Source organism: Macaca mulatta, chromosome 11 (assembly GCF_049350105.2).
Source record: "Macaca mulatta isolate MMU2019108-1 chromosome 11, T2T-MMU8v2.0, whole genome shotgun sequence".
NCBI classification, from domain to species: Eukaryota; Metazoa; Chordata; class Mammalia; order Primates; family Cercopithecidae; genus Macaca; species Macaca mulatta.
Window position 1 is genome coordinate 118,650,031 of NC_133416.1, and position 26,455 is coordinate 118,676,485.

The window sequence follows — 26,455 nt, forward strand, 5'->3', positions numbered from 1 at the left end:
AAAGGGCAATGGTGGGCCTCAGGGCCCAGTTCTGTTCTCTGGGGACAGTCTCTAGTAGATTATCTGTTGACCTGAAGATGTGCTTCACCTTTGGGTAGATCCTGCAAGGAAGGGTCAGGGAGCAGGCACCAAGTGAGCCTAGGTAGAAGTCAGGGCTGTGCTGTCCTAGCCCTTGACATTTCTGATCATTGTATTCTACATATGGGGTAAGATCTTCACAAAGATTAGACACCGGATCCAAGGGTAGCTTTCTCAACTTAATATCATACAAGATTCAATGATGCTTCAGAATCAGGCTGCCATGTGGGGCCTGAGGCAATTTTGCAGATAACATCCCTTTCAAACAGGAAAGCAGATTACTACATTAATAAGCAGAGACTGTCACAGTCCAGTATGTGAATTACTTGGACCTCTGTTCATTTGCCTCTCTCCCTCTGCTTCTGGCCTGCTCACCAGGCAGTGAAAAGAGACTCTTAGGCCCCCGTGACTCTCTGAGAGATATGCTGATGGAGCAGGAGGAGTTGGAGTTTTTAATGGCTCCAGTGAGATGGAAAGGAGTAACCTGGAAGATCTGGGCCAGCCCAGTGTCTCTGTACCAAGTTCAACCTGGTCTCACTCACTGTCAAATTGGAAAGGTGATTTTAGTCAGCCCAAACTAGCTGGATTCCAGCTCTGCAGGGGGTTGGCAGGGCCAGGAAGAGCCCTTGTTTCCTTTTTCCCACACTGTGCACTATTCTAGATTATGATGAGCCTTGGATGAAATGCTGTTTTTACTCTCACGTATTCAAATGGGTACATGGCATATTTGAGCTTCCCTGTGTTAACCTTTTTGCCCTTTCAGCACAAAAACACAGTGAGGTATTAGGGATCCCTGACTTACATGTAAGTTCACATGCCTACTTAGCCACCAGCCTCTGCTAGACACCTACAGGACCCCAGCTCTTATGAAGCTGACTCCACCAAACCACGCTGGCCGCCACGGACCAAACCGGCTTCCCTCCCCACTATCAAAAAGCAAATCAACTGCAGTGCGCTACACCACAGAACCTAAACTTTGCAGGGTGAGGACGCCCAAACTTCCCAGAGCTGTGGAACTCTACTTACAAGGTAGCCTTCTGAGAGATAGATCCAACTGAGTCGCATCTCTAGCCCACACCTTGCCAGAGCCTCACTGGCGCACTATTTAACAGGAAATGGAATTCATTGTGGCAGGTCTCACTTAGACCCGCCTCAGAGAGTTCTGTTATGAAGTAGCAGAGACATCTAATACAGCCAATTCACCCGTAACAGCCCCAGGGAGGGCCTCAAGGCCAGCGTTAGAGCCCAACTTCAGTGCAGCTCCTTCTCCTCATTAAGACAATCCCCTGGGCCCTGGAGTGCAGGGACCTTGTCAGCAGCTGATGCAAACAGCAACCACGGAGATGGCAAGCACACCTTTCACCTGGAGCAGCTGACACTGGAGGTGAGCTCCCAAGTGCTTCCAGGGCTGCTCTTCAAGAAAAATGGGACCACCTGGGTGCTTCCAGCTTCTAGTTACACTGCACCAATGTCCAAGGCCAAGCCCTCTCAAGAGTACAACTTATGGTCAAAGCAGATATATGAATAACCAGGGAAAACAATTGGAGAGATGTGTCTGGAACTCATGTGAGTAACAATCAAGTTGACAGGCCCCAGTAGTCACCTCGGAGAGCTGAGACTCTGTGAAGGCCATCATCCCCGCCTGGCTTCCGAGGTAAGTGTGTAGAGGGGGATATATATATACACATATATAGAGTAGTGAGGCTATATAGACGTAGCAAAGCAGACACAGAAAGGAAAGAAGGACTGGGTTGCATTCCAGAGTCAAAGATATTTTTAAGGTCTCAGTTGGAAAACTAAAGGACTGACCAATCAGCACCTTCACTGATCCCATGACAAAACCACACAAACATTCCCTTAGGGCCAGATCACGTGTATTTGAGCGGGAAAGGGAGACAGGCAAATGGCATGACACACAGGGTTTCCTAGCTGGGAGAGCCTCTCGCTGCTTACTGATAACCTTCACATTCTACCTGGCCTTCACAGAAAGTTGGCTAAAGCTGGTTTACCTGAGGTACGTGGGCCATGTGGGGTGGGTTGGTATACGCCGGCTGAACGTGAGAAGGATGGATCGTAAAGACGGTCTGTTGTGCTGCTGGGAAACTATTCTGTGGCGACTGCGTGTTGGAGGCAGGTGTCATGGAGGGTGGAGTTGGTGCAAGCCCCGCGTGGTAAATGGCTGACTGCTGCTGTGGACTGGCCAGATGGAGAGCCTGGGCGGCCTGGTGCTGATGGTGCTGCAAAGCGACAGGAAAGAATTGAGAGGAAAACTTCTTTAATGAAAAGCAGCCAAGGGATACTCACAAAGCTGAGCTTTGCACACGTGGGCCTATGATGAGGGGCAACGGAAAGTACAGGGGAATGTACAGGATGGTAAGAGCAAGGCTGGAGGTGCCTCCCATCTGGACATTCCTTTCTGGGGTGCAGAAGCCTGATTCTCGGCCTGGCAGTTAGAAGCTTCTGAGCATACTAAAGTTAAACAAGACTACTGCCCCAGGGAACTGACAAATATCAAAGTCTTTACCTCCATTAGCAAACATAATTCAAGAAGCTCATAGGAAAATAACCTCATCACATAAACCTTAATTAAAATTTAAAAGTCCCAAGCAAATAGGAATTTGCCTTATGAACCTTATGCTAAATTTGATTTTTCATTAACGCAAGTTTCCAGAGCTTATCCTATCACCTATTATCAATATGTATCTTAAATGTGATTCTTAAAAAAAGCAACCACCCCAGGGGCACAGCTGTATCCATCTTCATGAGAGTGGACATGCCATGTGTTCTGACGATGCAATACCTGGCACCTGAAGAAAGCACTCAGATACTAGGATGAGGAAGCCACTCCATGCAGACCTCTGAGTTGCCCTTACCTGAACAGGGCTGGGTGCAGGATGACTTCCACCATGTTGGCTTTGCTGCTGTCCAGTGGGGGTAGCTGAAGGCTGAGGGTGTGGAGTATGTGGGTGCAGGGTAGCGTTAGGGTGCGCATACTGCTGAGCAAGGGAGCCCGTGGAAACTAAAGTGAAAGAAAAAGGAGCATGTACACACCGATGTGTGACAACCTGCATCGCTCCTCTACACTTCATCAACTGAACTTTCTTGATGGTTACAATGCATAACTCACGCCACTACCAATTTCTATAGGTGACTCCATTTAAATCATCCATTGTCTTGAAAAAATAAGTGTAGCTATTGCTTAACAGACTAGCATTTGGTTCATATAATACAGCTCTACATATGATATTAAAATCAAATTAGTTTGCTTTTACTCTGAACAGTCACTAGGTTTTCCCAAAAACACAACTTGAAGGCACAGGCAGAAACTACTCAAACAAGTGCATTTTAGGCGCACACTCTTTAGCTCAAGGCCATTATCTGGCTAACCTCACCATGCTACTGCCCTGGAGCAATGTCCTGAGGGCACAGACTGCATTGGGTGTGGTGGTGGTGGGGGGGGTGTGGGCACTGTGTATGGTATGTGGCAGGGCCAGGGATCTATCATCAGGGCCGAAGGCCCACAATCTCTCTCAGCTAATCACAGCAGCCCCTCTGCCATTCAGTTTACTTCCCAGGCCCTTAATGGAGGATCTCCCACCTTTGCTTTATAAAATATAGAAAAGTAAACTCCCTTCTGAGTGCCTCAGCCCTTTAGAAAGAAATTTATTAGAGTAACTTCAAAGGACAACATGATGGGCCAGTTTAAGTCAAAATAAAGATAAGAACTGAAAGCCAATTCTTTGTGAATCGCAGCATGGGCCAAACCTTGGTACAAAAACCATTTCTTCATGTCTTTCTTTTTTTTTTTTTTTTTTTTTTTGAGATATGAGTCTCACTCACTCTGTTGCCCAGGCTCACTGCAAACTCTGCCTTCCAGGTTTAAGCAATTCTCCTGTCTCAGCCTCCCGAGTAGCTGAGATTACAGGCATGCCACACCACACCTGGCTAATTTTTGTATTTTTGTTTTTTTTTTTTTTTTGGAGACGGAGTCTTGCTCTGTTGCCCAGGCTGGAGTGCAGTGGCGCGATATCGGCTCACTGCAAGCTCCGCCTCCCGGGTTCCCGCCATTCTCCTGCCTCAGCCTCCCGAGTAGCTGGGACTACAGGCGCCTGCCACCGCGCCCGGCTAATTTTTTGTATTTTTAGTAGAGACAGGGTTTCACTGTGTTAGCCAGGATGGTCTTGATCTCCTGACCTTGTGATCCACCCGCCTCAGCCTCCCAAAGTGCTGGGATAACAGGCGTGAGCCACCGCGCCTGGCTAATTTTTGTATTTTTAGTAGAGATGGGGTTTTGCCATGTTGGCCAGACTGATCTCAAACTCCTGACCTCAAGTGATCCGCCCACCTCAGCCTCCCAAAGTGCTGGGATTACAGACGTGAGCCACCGTGTCCGGCCTGTTCATGTGTTTCAAAAACAGTAAGTGGAGAATCAGAAGCAGAGTAGGATGTGTTCACTGCTTCCAGTGACTATGGACAGCACACTGATGATACAAAACTAACCTCCATGTGGCAATGAGCTGAGAACAGAGCGTTCTCAAGACAACTCTAGCAAGGCATAGTTCCCAGCCCTCTCTTGAGAAATGAATCCTAAAATCCCTCAAGATAATAAGCTCATACACAGAAATGATTCCAAAATAGTTTCCCACATTCTTCATATAACGTGTTAGCGAACACAGACATATGCAGGACTGATTGGGGAGAGAAGCAAGCACAGCTTTGGGACCAGGCACCCTAGCTCCAGCAGTCTGGTAAGCAAGGCTGCCGAGTCACCAGCATAGATGACTAGATGACTCTGGGTATATCCCATGTAAATGGTGTGCAGAGGGTTAGGCAAGGCACATGGAGCAGTTCTATAATGCTAGGTGTTGTAGGACTAAGGGCCACCAACTCTCCAGCCCAGTTATATCTCGAGATGCAAAGCCATCTCTTAGTAGAGGAAAGGGCAAGGCAAAGAGCCAGTTCTAGGATCACCTGTGCATCCACTGCCAATGCCATAGCTGGCATTAATATTCCTTCATACCCAGTTTAGACTGGACACAGCAGCTTTGTTTATACACTGGGAAAATTTTCCAGACTGTAGGAATTAACATATGCCAGAACATTTTAACAAGAAAACTGTGGCAACATATTCTCTGAATGTTTTTAAGGGTAGTGAATGTCTTCTGGGAGCTAGAACAAACGTACAAACGATGAACAATTCTGAGCTTCAGTCTCATGAGTCTATGAAGACAGTCCTTTTTTTCTAACTTGCTGGCTTATTAACAGGCCCTCCATCATCATCATACTCATTAAGTTTACTTCCAGCTCCCCCAAGTTGTACAGGCACTGACTTGGTCTAAAAGATTGGATGTAAATTTCGAACCCGAGTTTGTTGTTTGTTTTTGTAAAAATCTTACGTTCATCTTAAAAATGTATGTATTTATTTATTTAAATTTTTGACAGGGTCTCACTCTGTTGCCCAGGCTGGAGTGCAGTGGCGCCATCTTGGCTCACTGCAACCTCCGTCTCCCAGGTTCAAGCGATTCTCCTGCCTTGGCCTCCCGAGTAGCTGGGACTATAGTCAAGCATCACCATGCCTGGCTGATTTTTGTATTTTTAGTAAAGATGGGTTTTGCCATGTTGGCCAGGCTGGTCTCGAACTACTGGACTCAAGTGATCCACCTGCCTCGGCCTCCCAAAGTGCTGGGATTATAGGCATGAGCCACTGCGCCTGGCCCTGTTTGTTTATTTTTGAGACCCAGTCTTGCTGTCACCCAGGCTGGAGTGCAGTGGCGCAATCTTGGCTCACTACAGCCTCCGTCTCCTGGGTTAAAGTGATTCTCCTGCCTCAGCCTCCGAGTAGCTGGGATTACCTGGCTAATTTTTGTATTTTTAGTAGAGACGGGGTTTCACCATGTTGGTCAGGCTGGTCTCGAACTCCTGGCCTCAAGTGATCCGCCCACCTCGGCCTCCCGAAGTTTTAGGATTACAGGCATGAGCAACTGCACCCAGCCTAAAAATTGATCTTTGAATAATAAAAAAGCCCCTTGTAGCTAAGCAGCTACTACAGTAGACAGCGCAGTTTTGTTGTTGTTTTGAGATGGAGTCTCGCTCTGTTGCCCAGGGTGGAGTACAGTGGCGTGATATCAGCTCACTGCAACCTCCACCTCCTGGGTTCAAGTGATTCTCCTGTGTCAGCCTCCTGAGTAGCTGGGACCAAATGCGCGCCTGGCTAACTTTTTTTGTATTTTTAGTAGAGACGGGGTTTCACCATGTTGGTCAGGCTGGTCTTGAACTCCTGACCTCAGGTGATCCACTCATCTTGGCCTCCCAAAGTGCTGGGATTACAGACGTGAGCCACCGCACCTTGCCACCAAAAGTTCTATTGGATAGTGATGTCTACAGTTGTCCATGGTCCCCTACTGTTAAACCATTAGCACTAACCCCTACCCCCAACCCAGCCTCTTAAAAATGTCATTTGTAGCAATACTAAATCTGTCTAAGGAAAAGCAATTCCCAAATCCCAAATTCTGTTCATGGTGGTTCATAAAGATATAGTACAGAATCTCAGAGGGTTTTTTTTTTAACTTTATTCAAGAAATTTTGTACTAAAAAGTTGTAAATTTCACGTTTAATTACCTTCTAAGCAAAGTACTAAGAATATTAAAAAGTAACAATAAATATAGAAAATAATTATGCCCATGAAGTCTCATAATTAAGTTATTCATCAACTGGAAAAATGTAAAAATCTTGAAATCATTTGAAGAGAAAAGTAAAGATGAAATATTTTTACTATGCATTTTTAAAAGGCATCTCTGCAATTTAAGTTTACCAGTATTTAAAGACTATAATACAGTGTTCTGATCTATAGCTAATCTGCATGCATAGCACAAATACTCAAGCTGAGTGAATGCACATAGGCTTTGTTTAAAAAAACAAAAAACAAAATCCTTTCCCTACCTAAATACCAGTAAACTGCAAGGCATTGATTAAAAACAAGACGAACAAAAATCACAAAGGATGTGTAAAATATGTATCACATATTGCAAACAAAATTTAAAAAGTTAATTAGAAATATTTCCCTTCTCAGCATTTTGGTAGGCCGAGGTGGGAGGATCACCTGAGGCGAGGAGATCGAGACCAGCTTGGCCAACAGGGGGAAATCCCGTCTCTACTAAAAATACAAAAATTAGCTGGGCATGGTGGCGGCGCCTGTAATCACAGATACTTGGGAGAGTGAGGCAGGAGAATAGCTTGAACCCGGGAGGCGGAGATTGCAGTGAACTGAGATCACGCCATTGCACTCCAGCTTGGGCAACAAGAGTGAAACTCCGTCTCAAACAAACAAACAAACAAATAAATAAATAAATAATAATAATAAATTGGGAGAAATGTGAAACTTATACTTTAAATCAATACTCATAACAAAAATACAGTTCGGCTCCTTGATAGGCCAGTTAAGTAAGAGTGATACAAAGTGGGGTAGGAAGAAAATTTAAGTCAATGAAAAAAATAGCTTGGAAGACAAGAGAGACAAGAAAGGAACTGGAGGCCAAGGCGGGTGATCACAAGGTCAGGAGTTCAAGACCAGCCTGGCCAAGATGGTGAAACCCTGTCTCTATTTAAAATACAAAAAAATTAGCTGGACGTGGTGGCAGGCGCCTGTAATCCCAGCTACTCTGGAAGCTGAGGCAGAGAATTGCTTGAACCCAGGAGGCGGAGGTTGCAGTGAGCCGAGACTGCGCGACTGCACTCCAGCCTGGATGACAGAGTGAGACTCCATCTCAAAAAAATAATAATAATAATAAAAGGAACCAAGATAAGGTAAACAAGGAAAAAACACAGGAGAGTCAGAGAAAAGGAGAGTGCAGCGGGAAGGGCCGTGGGTTCTGACCCATGCATATTATTTCACTGCTTTTGTTATACATGCTCATTCTGGCTAAAGATCCCAGAGATGTTAAAAATAAAGTGAATTTTCTTTGTAATTCTGATTTATTCATCAGTTAAACTTCTATTTATAAAACTTAAGAAGTCTTCATAAAGTCTTTTGGATTAAAGATAATCAAAGACATATGCTTCTTTGGTCCAGACATAGTCCAGAAGTTTCCCACTCAGTGTTCCTTGACATAAATATTTAAGATTCTAAATATATGATCAGTCAAAAATCCTTAATAACACTAACCACATTCCAGAACTAGTTTCCTCAGCTGTGATCTCACTGAAGCAAATTCAGTACATAAAGCTGTGTGTTTAATTTGTTACTAGGTTTTGTCATTTTGACTTTGGATGCACAAGTCATAAGAGATCACCAGCACTGCTAAACTTTAAAAATAAAACAAAATCTTCCAACTTGTAAATTTGATGTTAAATTCAGAAAAAGGGAAGTGAAGGAAAGCTGAAAACTCCAAAAGGGGAATAAAAGGCAACTTGACCAAACCATCACAAAATGGCTTAGAACAGGGGAAAATGAAGCAGCAAATTAAATTAGCAGCCCAACTGTTAGTTTCTTTTAAAAAGTACTGATACTCCCTTTTAAGGGAAGTTGTGCTAAGGCAATTAAGGCTTAGGTGTAATGATTAAGGACCTTTCAGCTACTTACCAGGAAAACGACACCAAACTACTAACAGAAACAGTAAGATGGTGAGGATAACTACATTTGAGACCTCAAATTGAGTACATAATAAAATCACTGATTGACACTACCTTTTACACACTACAATCACAGACATAGTTTCCCCTTTAATAGTATATACATGGCCGGGCGCGGTGGCTCACGCCTGTAATCCCAGCACTTTGGGAGGCCGAGGCGGGCGGATCACAAGGTCAGGAGATCGAGATCACGGTGAAACCCCGTCTCTACTAAAAATACAAAAAATTAGCCGGGCGCGGTTGTGGGCGCCTGTAGTCCCAGCTACTCGGGAGGCTGAGGCAGGAGAATGGCGTGAACCCGGGAGGCGGAGCTTGCAGTGAGCCGAGATCGCGCCACTGCACTCCAGCCTGGGCGACAGAGCGAGACTCCGTCTCAAAAAAAAAAAAAAAAAAAAAAATAGTATATACATACAGCAAGACTCCTTTTTAAAGAGCATCTATTAAAGGATTAAATTTAACATTTCCTAGCACCAAATAAATAATATATATATATGCACACATATACATATGTATGTATGTATGTATCAGTTTATTTTTGGATACCAAGTCATGGTATAATTAACAAAGATTTAAGGTCAAATGCATTTTAAATGCTAATATGGCATTTAGTAGAGTCAGACATTGAGTCACCCCAAAATAACTCAAAATGTTGTACCTAACATAAAATCTGAATCCTTAATATCCTCTAGAATACAATATTTCATACAAGGTGACAATATTAATGGCACAAATTTCTAAAAGATTTCTACAAATATTAGTACTCTTTCTATTTAAATACCAAAGTCCAAGAGACTAGCCTTATTTTTATTTTTATTTTTTTGAGACAGAGTCTCTCTCTGTTGCCCAGGCCTGAATGCAGTAATGCCATCTTGGCTCACTGCAACCTCCACCTCCAGGGTTCATGGAAATCTTGTGCCTCAGCCTCCCAAGTAGCTGGGACTGCAGGTGCGCGCCACCATGCTTTTGGTAGAGATATTGTTTCACCATGTTGGCCAGGCTGTTCTCGAACTCCTGGCCTCAAGTGATCCACCCACCTCGGCCTCCCAAAGTGCTGGGATTACAGGCGTGAGCCACCGCATCCGGCCCTTATTTTTACAAATTGCCCTACCAATAGGAAAAATGTACCTTACAAGTTCATTTCCAAAAGAAAGCTCTGCCCAGACTTTCTCCATGAAGGAGCAACCATTTCTGTACTTTTTGCCAGGTGGGGAGAGGGGACCCGTGCTGTCCAAGATAATGACCTGAGAGGTCATGATCTCTTGTGCTTAAGAGTTCAAGACATCCTGAGGGGTCTGCTTCCTGAATATTTTATTTTTTGAGACAGAGTCTCGTTCTGCCACCCAGGTTGGACTGGAGTGGCATGACCTCGGCTCACTGCAACCTCTGCCTCCAGAGTTCAAGCAATTCTCCTGCCTCAGCCTCCCGAGTAGCTGGGATTACAGGCACATGCCACTACACACAGCTGATTTTTGCATTTTTTAGTAGAGATGGAGTTTTACCATGTTGGCTAGGCTGGTGTTGAACTCCTGACCTCAGATGATCCACCAGCCTCAGCCTCCCAAAGCGCTGGGATTACAGGTGTGAGCCACCGTGCCCGGCCCTTCCTGAATATTTAAAACCTTTAGCCATGCACAGGACTGAAAAGTTTTTCCCTTAGTATTTCATCAATCCTATTCAATTAAAAATCCTGGTAGGCATAAATTTCTTCTTATCAGAATATAAACAAACATTTTAAGTTTATACTAAGCTTGTGGCTTGGGGTGTGTGTGTGTGTGTGTATGTGCGTGCATGTATAAAGCTGTTTAGGAAAAGTTTCTCTGAACAAGGAAATTATTAGGCATTTCCCAGTCACATTTGCTTGGTATGCAAAAATTGATTTCTGAAACAACTCCATTTTTCATTAACTCCAGCCTTCTTACTAAACTGCATTATATTTCCATTTTAAAAACTGAATTATTTACAGATATAAATACTTTCAATAATTTGACTGGCACAAGGAAAATACTGTTCAACAAGTCTACACCCTTAACATGTATTCTTTAAAAAGTGTTTTACTGTACAATTAAAAATTAGTATAAAAAACCCAACTCACTGGCAAAGTAGAAAGAAGGGCTTGTCTCCTTGTTGTATGGTAATTTGGGACATGCTGAATTTGGGAAATAGAAAGGTAAATTAGCCTTTTGAGGTGTGCATTTTCCGAATTTTCTGGAAAGGTTGACATATTAGTAATTTCTTTTTGTATTCATGCATAATTATTTTTATAAGAGATGACAAGCACTTTAAACATTGTTACAGAATTTTAAAAGAAAGAACTAAACCGGAAGACACTGTTCTTCTGTACTTAGCTTAGGTGTCAAGTTATCATGCTGACTTGCTTAAAAGTGAAAGGAATAAAATAATTATCTAATAAAAAGACCAACATGGCATTCTACTGAACAACCTTGATATAAATCATGTACCAAAATGAAACAATATTTACCAAGTTTAATTCAATAGACACACAATTTTGCAAAACATTACTAATGGAGATGTCATTATCCTGATAGATCATCTAGCAATGGATCCAAAACTTTAGGAACATTGCAAAAATATAAACATGAATATTATCATTTCTTATTAAAACATGTCTGCATAGAGGGATAGGGCATATGAGTGAATTTAAATACACCTGGAAGGATACACACAAAATGTTAAAAGGCAGTTGTCAGGTGGAGGGATTATGGATGCTTTTCACTTTTTTTTTTTTTACTTACTGTATTTTCTTACTTATCTTACTAATCTACATTAAACTACCAAAAACAAACCAAAACAGGATTCTGGATCTAACTCTTCCTAATGGCCCTAGTTAGAAAAGTTTATTACTCTTTCTGAAAGGTCAAAGCATCACCATAAAACAAAATTAGATGAATTAGAGGAGTAGATGTGAGGCTGGGCGTGGTGGCTCACATCTGTAATCCCAGGACTTTGGGAGGCCCAGGCAGACAAATCACGAGGTCAAAAGTTCGAGACCAGCCTGGCCAAGATGGTGAAACCCCGTCTCTACTAAAAATACAAAAATTGGCCGGTTGTGGTGGCACACACCTGTAGTCCCAGCTACTTGGGAGGCTGAGGCAGAAAAGTCACTTGAACCTGGGAGGCAGAGGTTGCAGTGAGCCAAGATCATGCCACTGTACTCCAGAATGGGCGACAGAGTGAAACTGCCTTAAAAAAAAAAAAAAAAAAAAAAGAATAGATGTGATAGGAAAAAAAAAAAAAAATTAAAGTAACTTCTTAGAAGGGATGGGGTAGAGGCAATGATGAAAGTTAGATTAAGAGACATCAAAGAGGCCAGGCGCAGTGGCTCACACCTGTAATCCCAGCACTTTGGGAGGCTGAGGTGGGTGGATCACCTGAGGTCGAGAGTTCAACACCAGCCTGACCAACATGGTGAAACCCGATCACTACTAAAAATATAAAAATTAGCCAGGCATGGTGGCAGGCACCTGTAGTCCCAGCTACTCAGGAGGCTGAGGCAGGAGAATTGCTTGAACCCAGGAGGCAGAGGTTGCGGTGAGCCAAGATTGCGCCATTGCACTCCAGCCTGGGCGACAGAGTGAGACTCTGTCTCAAAAAGGAAAAAAAGAAAAAGAAAAGGAAAAAAAAAATAATAAGAGGCTGGGCACGGTGGCTCACGCCTGTAATCCCAGCACTTTGGGAGGCCGAGGCTGATGGATCACGAGGTCAGGAGTTCAAGACCATCCTGGCTAACACAGTGAAACCCGATCTCTACTAAACAAAATACAAAAAATTAGCCGGGCACAGTGGCGGGCACCTGTAGTCCCAACTACTTGGGAGGCTGAGGCAGGAGAATGGCGTTAACCCAGGAGGTGGAGCCTGCAGTGAGCCAAGATGGTGCCACCACACTCCAGCTTGGGCGACAGGGCAAGACTCCATCTCAAAACAAAACAAAACAAAACAAAACAAAAGACATCAAAGAGATGAGGTTTTTGACAAAAGCCCTTTCTAAGATAGCTAGAAAGAGTACAAGGTCAATAATTTTTTAGAATGTAATAAATAACTCTCCTATTTGATCAATTTAACTGTTTAGTAATGTTAGCATATTTGTATTAAACATACTAAAAATTTAAAAACAATAATCAGGATTTCATTTTGCAGTCATTAGTGGTCTTATGTTTTCAATGCCTTTGGCTATGGCCATAACAATGAATGAGAAAAGGTGACATAAAATTGTCACCAACATCTGGGTGCACGTTCTGTTTGCATTAAATGTTTTAAAAACCTAGATAGGATGTAGCTTAAAAAAAGCACAATTCATACTCAAAGTATTTGGTTCCTTTGAGAAAATTTATGGCAATATATTTAATATATTTATAAAATATAAATCCTTCAGGGAAGATGAGTATAAAATTAACACTTCTATGTAAGTTTGTTATAGTTTATAAGAATGTACTTCAAATTTTGTTTATATTTGATATAATAAGGCTTTGAAAGTCTAATAATTCAAATAAACCACTGAAGATTTAATGAAGAATGTGCTTAAGCAGATTAAATTATGGCTTATGATGGCATAGAACAAAACAATTCTTTCTGATGTTTTCTTTTTTTAAATAGAGACAGGGTCTTGCTCTGTCACCCAGGCTGCATTACAGTGGTGCCATCATAGCTCACTGTAGCCTCAAAGTCCTGGGCTCAAGTGATCCTCCCATCTCAGCTTCCCGGGTAGGCAGGACTACAGGCACATGCCACCATGACTAGACTTTTTCTTTTTTTTTTTTTTTTTTGGTAGAGATGGGATCTCCCCATCTTGCTGAGACTGGTCTTGAACACCAGGGCTAAGCGATCCTCCACTTCAGCCTCCCCAAGTGCTTGGATTACAGGTGTAAACCACCATGCCCAGCTCCTAGTGTCCTTTTTAGGGTCTTAAGCACCCCAAAGGGAATCTTGATTAACTAGTGATAATCACAATAAATCCACACCCTTGCTCCTAGCCTGCCTCCATACAGACAGCAATTAAATACCACCTGTGTAAACTGCAGGAGAGTAGTTCATGTTTGGCTGAGTAACCTTCTCCTGGCATGAAATAACTGGTTCTAATGACTAGTTCGTTCCAGATTTCACTGGACTTTAGATCTAGTGCTGTGTTTTATTTGCAACATTTCCTATTTGCCCACACATAAATGGACTTTGGGGTCTAAGGCCCCACTGCTCTTCAAATGGACATGTTCTGGTAAGTAGTTATGAAAATTATTCGTACCTCAAACACAGTATTTACCCTATAGGCTGTTTCAAAATAAATGAACATTCATCCAAAAGATGAAGCCAGATGTTGGCAGTGAATGAACACATGGGAAGAAAGATTCTGCTTAACATTACAGTATTATTGCTACAATGTCTCAAAAGCATTGGTACACAAATATCTACTCTCCAAATGCAATGGAAATTTTAGCTCAAAAGTTTCACATCTGATTCCAAGGGGAGCATGCCAAAAAATGGAAGGAAAGAGATGTTTTTCCACTTGTTAAATCATGATGTATTCACCAGAAATGTACAAACAATCATAATGAACTTTTAACCTAGGCCTTTAGCAAACTGGAAAATTGTTAAAATATATACAAGTTGCATAAAAGCCAGCATGATGAATCAATCGTGCCTTTTCACGCATATGAAGTCCTGGTTAAGACAACTAAAGACAAGTCAAATGACATGGAGTCATAACCAAAATAATAAACCAAGTCAGTTTGTCAGTATCTTTTACAATTAAATTACGGATGGGCTTCTTGAAAAAAATGTTTTCCAAAATGTAGCAATCACACAATTTTTTATTTAAAATGTAAAATCCACAATAAAAAGTTGAAGGTGATAATGTGGGAAATTAAGACTGGGCTTAAGTTTTATAAAACTAAACACCTTTGATGATGTACAAATTCCTATCAGCAGTGAGTCTTTATGACAGACAAGAACCTCCAGGAAGAAAGCATAAGCTGTGGGTTACAGGTAATAGGAAGGATGACTGCTGCTGCCCAAGTCCTATTCTCATTAACCAACAGAATGTTAAAACTTTTAACACTCTGTTAAAAAGGACAGAGGTGATATGAAAAGTAGTAATGTCTCAAGAAGAGGGTTTGCCAGAAATCTGTAAATTCTTTTTTTTTTTTTTTTGAGATGGAGTCTCACTCTGTCGCTCAGGCTGGAGTGCAGTGGCGCAATCTCGGCTCACTGCAACCTCCACCTCCTGGGGTCAAGCAATTCTCCTGCCTCAGCCTCCCAAGTAGCTGGGATTACAGACACCTGCCACCACACCCAGCTAATTTTTGTATTTTTAGTAGAGACGGGGTTTCACCATGTTGGCCAGGCTGGTCTCGAACTCCTGACCTCAGGTGATCTGCCCGCCTAGGCCTCCAAAAGTGCTAGGATTACAGGCGTGAACCACCACGTCCAGCCTGAAATCTGTAAATTCTTTTTTTTTTTTTTAAAACAGAGTCTTGTTCTGTCGCCCAGGTTGGAGTGCAATGGTGCGATCTCAGCTCACTGCAACCTCTGCCTCCTGGGTTCAAGCAATTCTGCTGCCTCAGTCTCCTGAGTAGCCAGGACTATAGGCGCGTGCCACCGCACCCGGCCAATTTTTTGTATTTTTAGTAGAGACGGGGTTTCACCATGTTGGCCAGGCTGGTCTCGATCTCCTGACCTCATGACCCACCCGCCTTGGCCTCCCAAAGTGCTGGGATTACAGTCATGAGCCACTGTGCCCAGCCTGTAAATTCTTAAATAACTCAGTTTTGCCTGGACATACTTGTTCAGGACATCTAAACTTAAAAAATAAAAATTTTATATTCTTAGTATTTCAAAAAGTTTAAAAGAGGTTTTAAAAATGAAATGTCAATGTAGCTGCATGTAACTGTAATCTCATTCTCATAGCAGTACACTTTTCAACTGTACAAATAAACCAAAATTATCCCCTACTCCAAAAAACCAAAAATGCAAATAGGAAAACTAAATGACACTACAGTTCTCAGAAATATTCAGAACAAAACATCTTAATGAAATCAGTACTATTTAAAAGCATATTCTGAAAAACATTTGAAGCAATCCATTAATTCTATATCATAAGATATACAAGTGGACATTTAATTTTAAATTATCAACAGTGAAAAATCTGTTATTTTGGTACTTTAGACAGCTGCTAAGTTGATCTACACAAATTTTTCTGTTTAGTCACAAAATGAAGATGGGTTTTTGCTTATTACTGTCACATATAAATACTGCTTAGTTTTACATAAAATACTTCTCATTTTCATTTCAGCATTCTGTTTACATTGGTTATAAAGTGTGAATCATGTCTAAAATATATCTAATATTACATAATATTCAACCACTTAAAATACAGCATGATGTAGAAACATAGCATTATCATTATAACAAACAGCAAAAACAAACAAAAACAAACAAAAAAACGAATGCCCGTGACCCACAGATCAAGTAGTGAAGCAGAATGTTTTCATGCTGAAAACGCTTTTATGCTTTTATTATTATAAAATTCTCTTGCACGTCATAGGATATACCAAAGCATAATACTGATGAGGAAGAGGAGAAAGGTACCTTTCTCCACAAAGATGCTTTGCCATTATAAACATCATTACATTTTAGTTAAAGCAGGAGAGAGATCTGAAGACCAGGTACAGAAGTAGAAACTATTTGCCAAGACTTATAAAGCAAGTCAGGCAAAGAAACGAGTTCATCTTTTCCTTCAGATTCTTGACCCTCAATGTCATAAAAGGTCAGGTTATTCTTAGAGTATGTTTTCAGAAACTTAAATTAAGAAGAGTCACACACACTGGAAAAGACAAACAAAGTGCTTCCTACCATACATCGCATGCGTCTGCTCATGAGCCCCGTACTGAGTTGCTGAAGAAGACACTAAACCAGGCTGGGCATGTGTTGGTGGTGCCATCATTCTAGCATTACCCTGTATTACAGGACTATAGACATGAGGATGCTGTGTTCAAACAAAAAATAAAGAAAGAACATCAATACTGCAAATAGAGCCAAGCGGACTTTAGTTAAGATTTTTAACTCCATGGTTTCCAGATTTCCAGAAACAACTGTAAACTCTCAAATCTTTCTTGGCTGTTTCCTCTGAACCTGTTACAATGATCAGTAACCTTTGAATATATATTAAAAAGGGTCCCCAAGTCCTTATCTATCTACCCTACCGTCACACAAAAGCAAAAATTATAAAGGAAAATCCCTTTACCATATTAAAAGCTTTTTTAAATGGTACAAAAATTAAGAGTTAGCCCTACCAGCCTTACCTGAGACTGATAATGTGGCACATGCTGAACAAGGGGCTGATTTGGGAACTGCTGAGGACTGTAGGCAACATATTGCGTGGAGTAAGCTGGTGGGGTGGCTGCAATCGGTGGGCCCGCTGCTGACGCTGGATGCATCATGGCACTCTGATGATGCTGGTCTTGCCGCTGTTGGGGCATATTTGGTACTGCAGAAAAAAAAGCAGACTGCCTATTAAACAGTATCTCCACAGCATAATACATGTGTTCACATGGTCTAGGAGGCTCTGAATGATTTGACCCTGCATCTGCGTCTCTGATGCCATCTCATACCACTCCCACTTCTGCCACTCTGGGTTGTCTGCGTATCATGCATGCTAGTCCTCAGCCTCAAACACCAGTTCCCAAATCCCAGCTGGGATAATTCTGCCTCATCCTTCAGGTGTCAGCTTGAAAGCAACTTCCTCAGAGAGACTTTCTCACATGGCCCTCAGACTTGATCAAGTCCCTGGAACAGACTCTTACAGCATTTTGAAATCACTTCTCATATGATATTTTCTGGGACAGGCACTGCATTCATTTTGAGAAAAACGAAAGTATGACCAAAGAGCCAAAACAGATCCAACACTAACTTTCTATCTTCCTCATTTCCTACCACCGAATCCTTGTAACACTTCCCATTCTTTCTCAAACCCAGTATAACACAGCACCATGTAGCATATAGCAGGTTTCTAAATAATAGTTCTTTTAAAAGACTACTCTATGTCTTATCTTAATCCACACAGGTGGTCTGCGTGTAAGGGCCTCTCCCTGTTACAACTCCAGTTAAGAATTCAGCTCAACTGTCGTCTCCAATGTGAGGTTTTTTTCCAGTTCCTCCAGCACAAGCTAGCTACTTTCCATGTGCCTCTTTCCTCACACATTTCTTACAGCACTATTGTCTGTGACCTATTTCTGGTGTGGCATTAACCAAGCCACTTCAGGAAAAGAATTATGGAATGACTGCTTACAAATAGGTATAAGCCACAAAGAATACAGAACTTGTTCATAAAATCCTAAGAACTGATTATATAATTAACTGCAAATTTGTGGCTAAACATTCACTGACTTGCTGAAATTTGGGAGAGGTTGTTACAAATTATTTTATCTATGTAGAAAAGTAAACCTGAAAATTTTTCTACATTTTATCTTGGATGCATGTATTTAAAAAGCACCTCCTTTTGGTAGACAAAAAGCCACTGAAAACTGTCACTTTTATCAAATGAAAGTTTGTTCAATTATGCTCACTAACTGAGCTTAAACTATTCACTATTATTACTTTGTTACTTATTAACTTCCCGTATATTTAAAACAAATTAAAAAGCTAGTCAAGTATACTATGGTGCTATTATTTAGATATCGTGCGTCTCCACCAATTTTCATGTTAAAACATGATCCTCAGGCCAGGTGCAATAGCTCACGCCTATAATCTCTGCACTTTAGGAGGCCAGGGCGAGCGGACTGCTTGAGCTCAGGAGTTTGGGACCAGCCTGGGCAACATGGGGAGACCCTGTCTCCACAAAAAATACAAAAATATTAGCCAGCCGCGGTGCTGTGCATCTATGGTCCCCGCTACTCAGGAGGTTGAGGTGGGAGGAACATTTCGGCCAGGGAGGTAGATGCTGCAGTGAGCCATGATTGCACCATTGCACTCCAGCCTGGGTGAAGAAGTGAGACCCTGTCTCAAAAAAGGGGAGGGGAGGGGACAGGAGGGGAAGAAAAGAAACCAAGTCCTTGACTCTGCCTGTTACTTGAAAAATGTTAAAAATATTTTTATCCAACACCTCAAAGGATTGGAATTTAGTAAAGGAGCAGGGTAAAAACTAACATACAGACAGCAGTAGCCTTCATATGTGGTACTTCATAAGTAATCAGTTAGAAGATGCAATGGAAGAGAAGTCCCTGGGTTACATTAACATTAAAAAAGAACCTACCTAAGGCATACACTGAAAAAAATGTACAAAACCTTAAGGATAAACTTTATTTTTATTTATTTTCTTTGAGACAGAGTCTCGCTTGGTTGCCCAAGCTGAAGTGCAGCGGTGCAATCTTGACTCACTGCAATCTCTGCCTCCTGGGTTCAAGCGATTCTCCTACCTCAGCCTCTGGAGTAGCTGGGACTACAGGGGAGCACCATGCCTGGCTAATACTTGTTTTTGTATTTTTAGTAGAGATGGGGTTTCACCAGGTTGGCCAGGCTGGTCTCGAACTCCTGACCTCAGGTGATCTGCCCACCTCCGCCTCCCAAAGAGTTGGAATTACAGGCGTGAGCCACCGCATACAGCCAAGGATAAACTTTAATATGCTACTGAAGGTATACTTTGTTCTTGAACAGGAAGACTCAACATCATAAAGACATCAATCATTTCTTCTCAAGTTAATTTATAAGTTTATTGTGATTCTGGCCTGCCATGGTGGCTCATGCCTGTAGTCCCACCACTTTGTAAGGCTGATACAGGCAGACTGCTTGAGCTCAGCAGTTCGACACCAGCCTGGGCAACATGGTGAAATTCTGTCTCTATAAAACACACAAAAATTAAGCCGGGCATGGTGGTGCTCGCCTGTAGTCCCAGCTACTTGGGAGGCTGAGGTGGGGAGATTGCCTTAGCTTGGGAAGTGAGGCTGCAGTATGCCCAGATCATCCCACTGCACTCCAGCCTAGGTAACAGAGCGACCTTGTCTCCAAAATATTAAAAAAAAAAAAAAAAAATCCCTAAGTTTATACTGACAATAAGAATCAACAACAAAAAAACCCATCTCATTGGTTACCTTTGGAGGACAACAGAAAACCAACTCATTATTTTGAAGACTGCCTTAAAAAGGGAAATGATTAATATTTTAAATTACTCTTCCTCAGGGTAACCAAACAGCTGGATATGGTAAAGTTTTTCTTTATAAAAATATTCCAGGTAATAATTGAAGAAGGAATGAAAGAAAAAGAATGTCACCATTCTGTAACCCCTAAGGAAATAATGGATCTTGGGCTAGACAATTATCATCAATGGCTGCTAAAAGACAACAACAAAAAAAGTAAGGCACTAAAGGGAAATATTATCTCCTGGATAGGTAAAACATCTAGGAACTCATTGGCTACTCCTATCAGGAAAAAGACTGGTTACATTACATGACTCCTCACTGAAAGTACATACATCTGTGAAACACGGGGAAAAAAAAAATCTTATCAAGCCTCCATTATCTACTATCCGTTTACAAAGATTACAGGGGACAGAAGTCTACTTTAAATATCAACACAGGGATACAGTCAGCAAAATTCAGATGGTGGGAAAAAAAATACAAGACAAGTTGGATTGTACAAAGATACGAAGAAGACAAAAACTAAGGGAAAAACTATAATTAAAACTATGAGGGCTGAGTGCAGTGGCTCACGCCTGTAATACTGGCACCTTGGGAGCCAAGGTGAGCAGACTGCTTGAGCTCAGGAATTCAAAACCTTGTCTCTACAAAAAATACAGAAATTAGCCAGGTATGGTGGCATGCACCTTTAGTCCCAGCTACTTGGGAGGATCACCTGAGTCCAATTGGTCGAGACTGCACTGAGCTGAAATCATGCCACTGCACTCCAGCTCAGGTGACAGAGTTAGACTCTGTCTCAAAAAACAAACAAAAAAACCTATCACTTGGCTGGGTGTGATGGCTCATCCAGCACCCCACTAAAGTGCTGGCCTGTAATCCCAGCACTTTAGGAGGCTGAGATAGAAAGATATCTCAAGCCCTGGAGTTTAGGACCAGCCTGGGCAAGATAGCAAGATGGTGAGACTCTGTCTCAAAAAAACAGACAAAAAACAAAGAAGAAGAAAGACAAGACAAGAAAAGCTGGCAAGGTGGCATGTGCCTGTAGTCACAGCTGCTTGAGAGGCTGAGGACGGAGGAGCTCTTGAGACCAGGAATTCGAAGCAGCAGTGAGCTATGATTGCACTACTGCACTCCAAGCCTGGACAACAAAGCGAGACCCCATCTCAAAAACAAAAAACAAAACCAAAACTGACTTCAAGATACACATTAAAATGTTGATGAATAAACGGATGCAATGTCTAGAATTTGCTTCAAAATAATCCAGTGGACATATAGCTTAAGAGACAATGGGTAGAATGAAACATGACTGGCCTAGGTTATTAATGTCTCAAAACGTTCATAATAAAAAGTTACCACAAGGCTGGGAGTGGTGGCTCACGCCTCTAATCCCAGCACTTTGGGAGGCCGAGGCGGGTGGATCATTTGAGGTCAGGAGTTCAAGACCAGGCTGGCCAACATGGTGAAACCCCATCTCTATTAAAAATACAAAAGCTGGGCTACTTGGGAGGCTGAGGCAGGAGAACTGCTTGAACTCCAGAAGAGGAGGTTGCAGTGAGTTGAGATTGTGCCACTGTACTCCAGCCTAGGCGACAGAGCAAGACTCCATCTCAAAAAAAAAAAAAAAAGTTACCACAATATGAAACAATCACAAAAAAAAAAAGACGTCAACACATAAACAAATCCAATTTGCAAGCCTGATTTGGACCCTAATTGGAACAAATTAATTGTAAAAAGATTTATCTTTTCTGTGGGATTTTTTTTTTTCTTCTTTTTTTAAAGAGGGAGTCTTGCTCTGTCACCCAGGCTGGAGTACAGGGGCACGATCTCAGCTCAACTACAACTTCCACCTCCCAGGTTCAAGCAATTCTTCTTCTGCCTCAGTCTCCTAAGTAGCTAGAATTACAGGTGCGTGCCACCGAGCCCAGCCTAAGATATATTTTAAAGATCACCTGGTTTTAAAAAGGCAACTGATTTTTTTAGTAGTAATTTTAGAGTTCATATGGAAAAATAAACAAAATTCAAGGTAATCTGAAAAAACAAAAAAATCAGTCTTGGCAGTGAGTGGATGAGAAGGTAGTCCTATTAGATTAGTGAAGCAGAGTGAAAAATCCAGAAACAAATTCAACCACAAATGGACACTTGGTATATGATAAAATGACATTTCATAACAGTTTGTATGACCATAATGGAATTACATTATTATCTATCTGTCTATCCATGCACACACACACACACACACACACATACACACACACTTGCACTTTAAATACAGGGTCTCCTTCTGTCACCCAGGCTGGAGTACAGTGGTGCAATCACAGCTCACTGCAGCTTTAAACTACTGGGCTCAAGCAATCCTCCTTCCTCAGCCTCTCAAGTAGTTAGGACTACAGGTGTGTGCCACCACACCCAGCAAATTTTAAAATTATTTTGTAGATATGGGGTATTCCTATATCACCCAGGTTGGTCTTGAACTCCTGGCCTCCAGCGATCCTCCTGCCTTGGCCTCCCAAAGCTCTGAGGTTACAGGTATGAGCCGCTGTACCTGGTCAATATGATATACTTAGTAGATGATAAAAAAGTATTTGAACATAATCCAACCACCATTCATGATCAAAAAGAAAACCCACCTCTCTGCAAATCAGGAACTGAAGTAACACCTAACTCTATGCTTAATAGTGAAAGACAGTTTCACCCCTAAGAATGGAAGCATGGCAAAATCTCATGCTTTTTTCAGTAACACACCAGTACAATAAGGCCAAAAAAAAAAAAAAAAAAAAACACCACCAACATGGTGATTAGATCATGACTGTATGTTTAAGTCTTAAAGGACTGCCAGAAACAGTGGGCTTACCAATGCATCAAGATACAGGACCAAATTAAAAAATCAAGTGCATCTCTATTTACGAATAAACAAACAGAAGTTTTTAAAACATCACTCACAACAGCACAAAACAGATGAAATACTAAGGGATAAATTTAAGAAAGTGGCACAAAATTGATACAAAGAAAACTAGAAAACACTGGTGAAACTTAAGACTTAAATAAATGGAGCAGTATATGATGACATCAATGAAGATTCCATATTGTGAAGATATTTCTCTCAGAACTGATACAAAGATTCAGTGCACAATCCTATGCTGATTCTAAAATTTGGAAATTCAAAGAATGCAGAATAAGAACAATTTTGATGAGAATATAACTGGGAGACTTATATGAACTGACTTAAAGGTTGATTACAAAGTAACAGCAATAAAGAGAGAATTGGCATAAGGATATATACAAAGATCAATACAACGAAACAGTTCACAAATAGACATATATACATATATGGTCAACTGAATTCAATAAAGCTGGGCACAGTGGCTCATGCCTGTAATCCCAGAACTTTGGGAGGCTGAGACGAGCAGACCACCTGAGGTCAGGAGGAGTTCGAGACTAGCCTGGCCAATATGGTGAAACTCTGTCTCTACTAAAAATACACAAACAAAATTAGCCAGGTGTGCTGGCAGGAGCCTGTAGTCCCAGCTAGTTGGGAGGCTGAGGCAGGAGAATGGCGTGAACCCGGGAGGCGGAGCTTGCAGTGAGCCGAGATCCGGCCACTGCACTCTAGCCTGGGCAAAAGAGTGAGACTCCATCAAAAAAAAAAAAAAAAAAAAAATTAGCTGGGCCTGTAGTGGCGGGCACCTGTAATCCCAGCTACTCAGGAGGCTGAGGCAGAATCGCTTGACCCCGGAAAGTGGAGGTTGCAGTGAGCCAAGGTCACACTACTGCACTCCAGCCTGGGTGACAAGATTTCAAAAAGAGAAAAAAAAAAATAAAGCCATCAATGGAAAACAGAGGCTGGTGCCAGAGAAATCGAGTAAATATTTATGGTGGAGAAAATGAAGCTCGACCTTTACATCACACCCTACACAAAACCTAACTGAAATCAACCATACACCTAACCATAAAAACATTCATAACCTAGGGTAGGTAAAAGATTTCTTATTATGATACAAAAAAGCATGAACCTTAAGAGAAAAGCTTGATAAATAAGGCTTCATTAAAATTAACAATACTGGCTCTTCAAAAAAACTGCAGACTGGGAGAAAATATTCACAATACCTGTATCTGAGAAAGGACTTGTAACCAGAATATATAAATAACTTAAAATAATTTACTAAAAGTAGTAACTTTACTTTTCACAGTAAGAAAAGAAACATGATTTTTTTTTTTTTTTTTTTTTTTTTGAGACAAGGTCTGGCTCTATTGCCCAGGCTGGAGTGCAGTGGTGCAATCTCAGCTCACTGCAGCCTCGATCTCACCTCCATCACCCCTCAAACCCCTCACAACCTCGCTCAAGCGATTGTCCCACCTCAGCCCCCCAAATAGCTGGGACCATGCTTCTGTGCCTGGCTAATTTTTCCTTTTTTTTTTTTTTTTTTCCAGACACAGAGTTTTGTCATGTTCCTCAGGCTTGTCTCAAACTCCCGGCTCAAATGATCCATCCAGGTTGGCCTCCCAAAGTGCTGGAATTACACGCATGAGCCACTGCACCCAGCCAGAAACACTGAGACAAAAAGAAACGTTAGGACGGGCACAGTGGCTCACACCTGTAATCTTAGCACTTTGGGAGGCCGAGGCGGGTAGATCACTTGAGGTCAGCAGTTAGAGACCAGTCTGACCAACATGGTGAAACCCTGTTTACACTAAAAATACAAAATTAGCCAGGCACGGTGGCGCATGCCTGTAATCCCAGCTACTTGGGAGGCTGAGGCAGGAGAATCGCTTGAACCTGGGAGGCAGAGGTTGCAGTGAGCCAAGATGGCACCACTGCACTCCAGCCTGGGCAACAGAGTGAGATTCCATCTCATAAATAAATAAATAAAATGAAAAAAGATTTGAAAAATTTACTAAAAAAAAGGTTGACAGCCAAAAACACACACACACATGACGAGGTGCTCCTCATCAGTCATCATCAGGGAAATGTACATTTAAGATCACAGTGAGGTAACCCTATGACACCCATTAGACCTACTGAAATTAAAAAGATAAGACAATACCAAGAGTTGGCAAGGATGCAGAACACTTGGAACTTGCATATGAACCTGATCAGCTGGAATGTAAAATGATACAATCACTTTGGAAGTTTGCTAATTTCTTATTAATTGAAATATGTATTTACCAGGCAGTGTGTGGTGACTCACACCTGTAATCCCAACACTTTGGGAGGCTGAGGCGGGTGGATCACTTGAGGTCAGGATTTCCAGACCAGCCTGGCCAACATGGTAAAACCCCGTCTCTACTAAAAATACAAAAAAATTAGCCAGGCGTGGTGGTGCGTGCCTGTAATCCCAGCTACTTGGGAGGCTGAGCCGGGAGAATTGCTTGAACCCGGGAGGGGGAGGTTGCCATGAGCTGAAATCACGCCACTGAACTCCAGCCTGGGCAACAGAGTGAGACTTCATCTCAAAAAAAAAATAAAAAAAAAATAATAATAATAAAATAAATTAAAAAAAAATAAAATATGCACTTACCATACCTCAGCAATTCCAATTCTAGGTATTTAACTAAAAGAAATAAAAACACAAATACTTGTACACAAATGCTCACAGCAGCTTCATTCATAATAGCCACAAGCTGGCAATAACTCAAATGCCCATCGACTAGTAATGGGTAAATTAACTGTGGTATAATCATAAAATGAAATGCTACTTAGCAGAAAAAGGAATACGCTGGCTGGGCGCAGTGACTCACGCCTGTAATCCCAGCACTTTGGGAGGCCAAGGTGGGTGGATCATTTGGGGGCAGGAGTTTGAGATCAGCCTGGTCAACATGGTGAAACCCCGTCTCTGCTAAACAAAGAAAAAAAAAAAAAAACCACAAAAATTAGCCAGGCGTGGTGGCGCGTGCCAGCAATCCCAGCTACTTCGGAGGCTGAGGCAATAGAATTGCAGACCAATTCTGGGAGACAGAACAAGACTCCATCTCAAAAACAAACAAAAAAAGGAATAAGCTGATATTAACATGAAGCTCAAATTACTACACTGTTTAGGACACATATATGAAATTATATACCAAGCTTGTCCAACTTGCGTCCTGGGACGGCTTTGAATGTGGCCCAACACAAATTCATAAACTTTCTTAAAACATTATTAAGTTTTGCTATTTTTTTGTTGTTGTTCATCAGCTATCATCAGCGTGTTAGTGTATTTTCTGTGTGGCCCAATACAATTCTTCTTCCAATGTGACCCAGGGAAGCCAAAAGATTGAACATCCCTGTTATATGCTGTTTGATTCCATTTATTAAAAAAAAAATCTAGGGGCTGGCTGAGGTGGCTCACATCTGTAATCCTAGCACTCTGGGAGGCTGAGGTGGAAGGATCACTTGAGCCCAGGAGTTCAACACCAGCCTGGGCAATATAATGAGACGTTTCCATAAAAATTTTTCTTTAAGTAAAAAAAAAAAAAAAACCCTAAATCTAAAAAAAAAAAGAAAGAAAAAGAAATCTAGAGAGGATAAATGTAATCTACAGGAAAAGAAGGTAGATCACTGGTTAACTGGAGCTAGTGGTAATAAAGTACAGTTGGACAGAGAAGAGGAACAGGCACAATGTTTTCCATCTTCACTG

At 41.7% G+C, this 26,455-nt stretch overlaps 1 protein-coding gene and 2 long non-coding RNA genes across 53 annotated transcripts in view; all 3 read right to left on the minus strand.

Moving 5' to 3' along the window:
• Positions 1-26,455, minus strand: part of ATXN2 (ataxin 2) — a 151,754-nt gene that overhangs the window by 1,731 nt on the left and 123,568 nt on the right. For 18 of the 50 annotated variants that reach the window (XM_077955128.1, XM_077955112.1, XM_077955125.1 and 15 more), the window contains 5 exons: positions 17,016-17,200; positions 16,567-16,699; positions 10,799-10,852; positions 2,952-3,097; positions 2,088-2,315 (listed from right to left, as the gene is read on the minus strand). In XM_077955128.1, the coding sequence (XP_077811254.1) occupies positions 2,088-2,315; positions 2,952-3,097; positions 10,799-10,852; positions 16,567-16,699; positions 17,016-17,200 (746 nt within the window). Of the gene's footprint in view, positions 1-2,087; positions 2,316-2,951; positions 3,098-10,798; positions 10,853-16,566; positions 16,700-17,015; positions 17,201-25,360; positions 25,394-26,455 lie in introns of all 50 variants that reach the window. The other 32 variants (XM_077955140.1, XM_077955134.1, XM_077955121.1 and 29 more) reach the window with 3 other exon arrangements.
• Positions 4,036-5,783, minus strand: LOC144333094 (uncharacterized). The gene is made up of 2 exons (XR_013401451.1): positions 4,424-5,783; positions 4,036-4,154 (listed from the first exon to the last, which is right to left on the minus strand). It is a non-coding gene; the product is annotated as an uncharacterized LOC144333094 (long non-coding RNA).
• LOC144333099 (uncharacterized) lies at positions 18,687-23,506 on the minus strand. 2 transcript variants are annotated; one of them, XR_013401456.1, is made up of 3 exons: positions 22,809-23,506; positions 19,608-20,366; positions 18,687-19,144 (listed from the first exon to the last, which is right to left on the minus strand). It is a non-coding gene; the product is annotated as an uncharacterized LOC144333099 (long non-coding RNA). The 2 variants fall into 2 exon arrangements; XR_013401457.1 differs by having other exon boundaries at positions 18,688-19,135.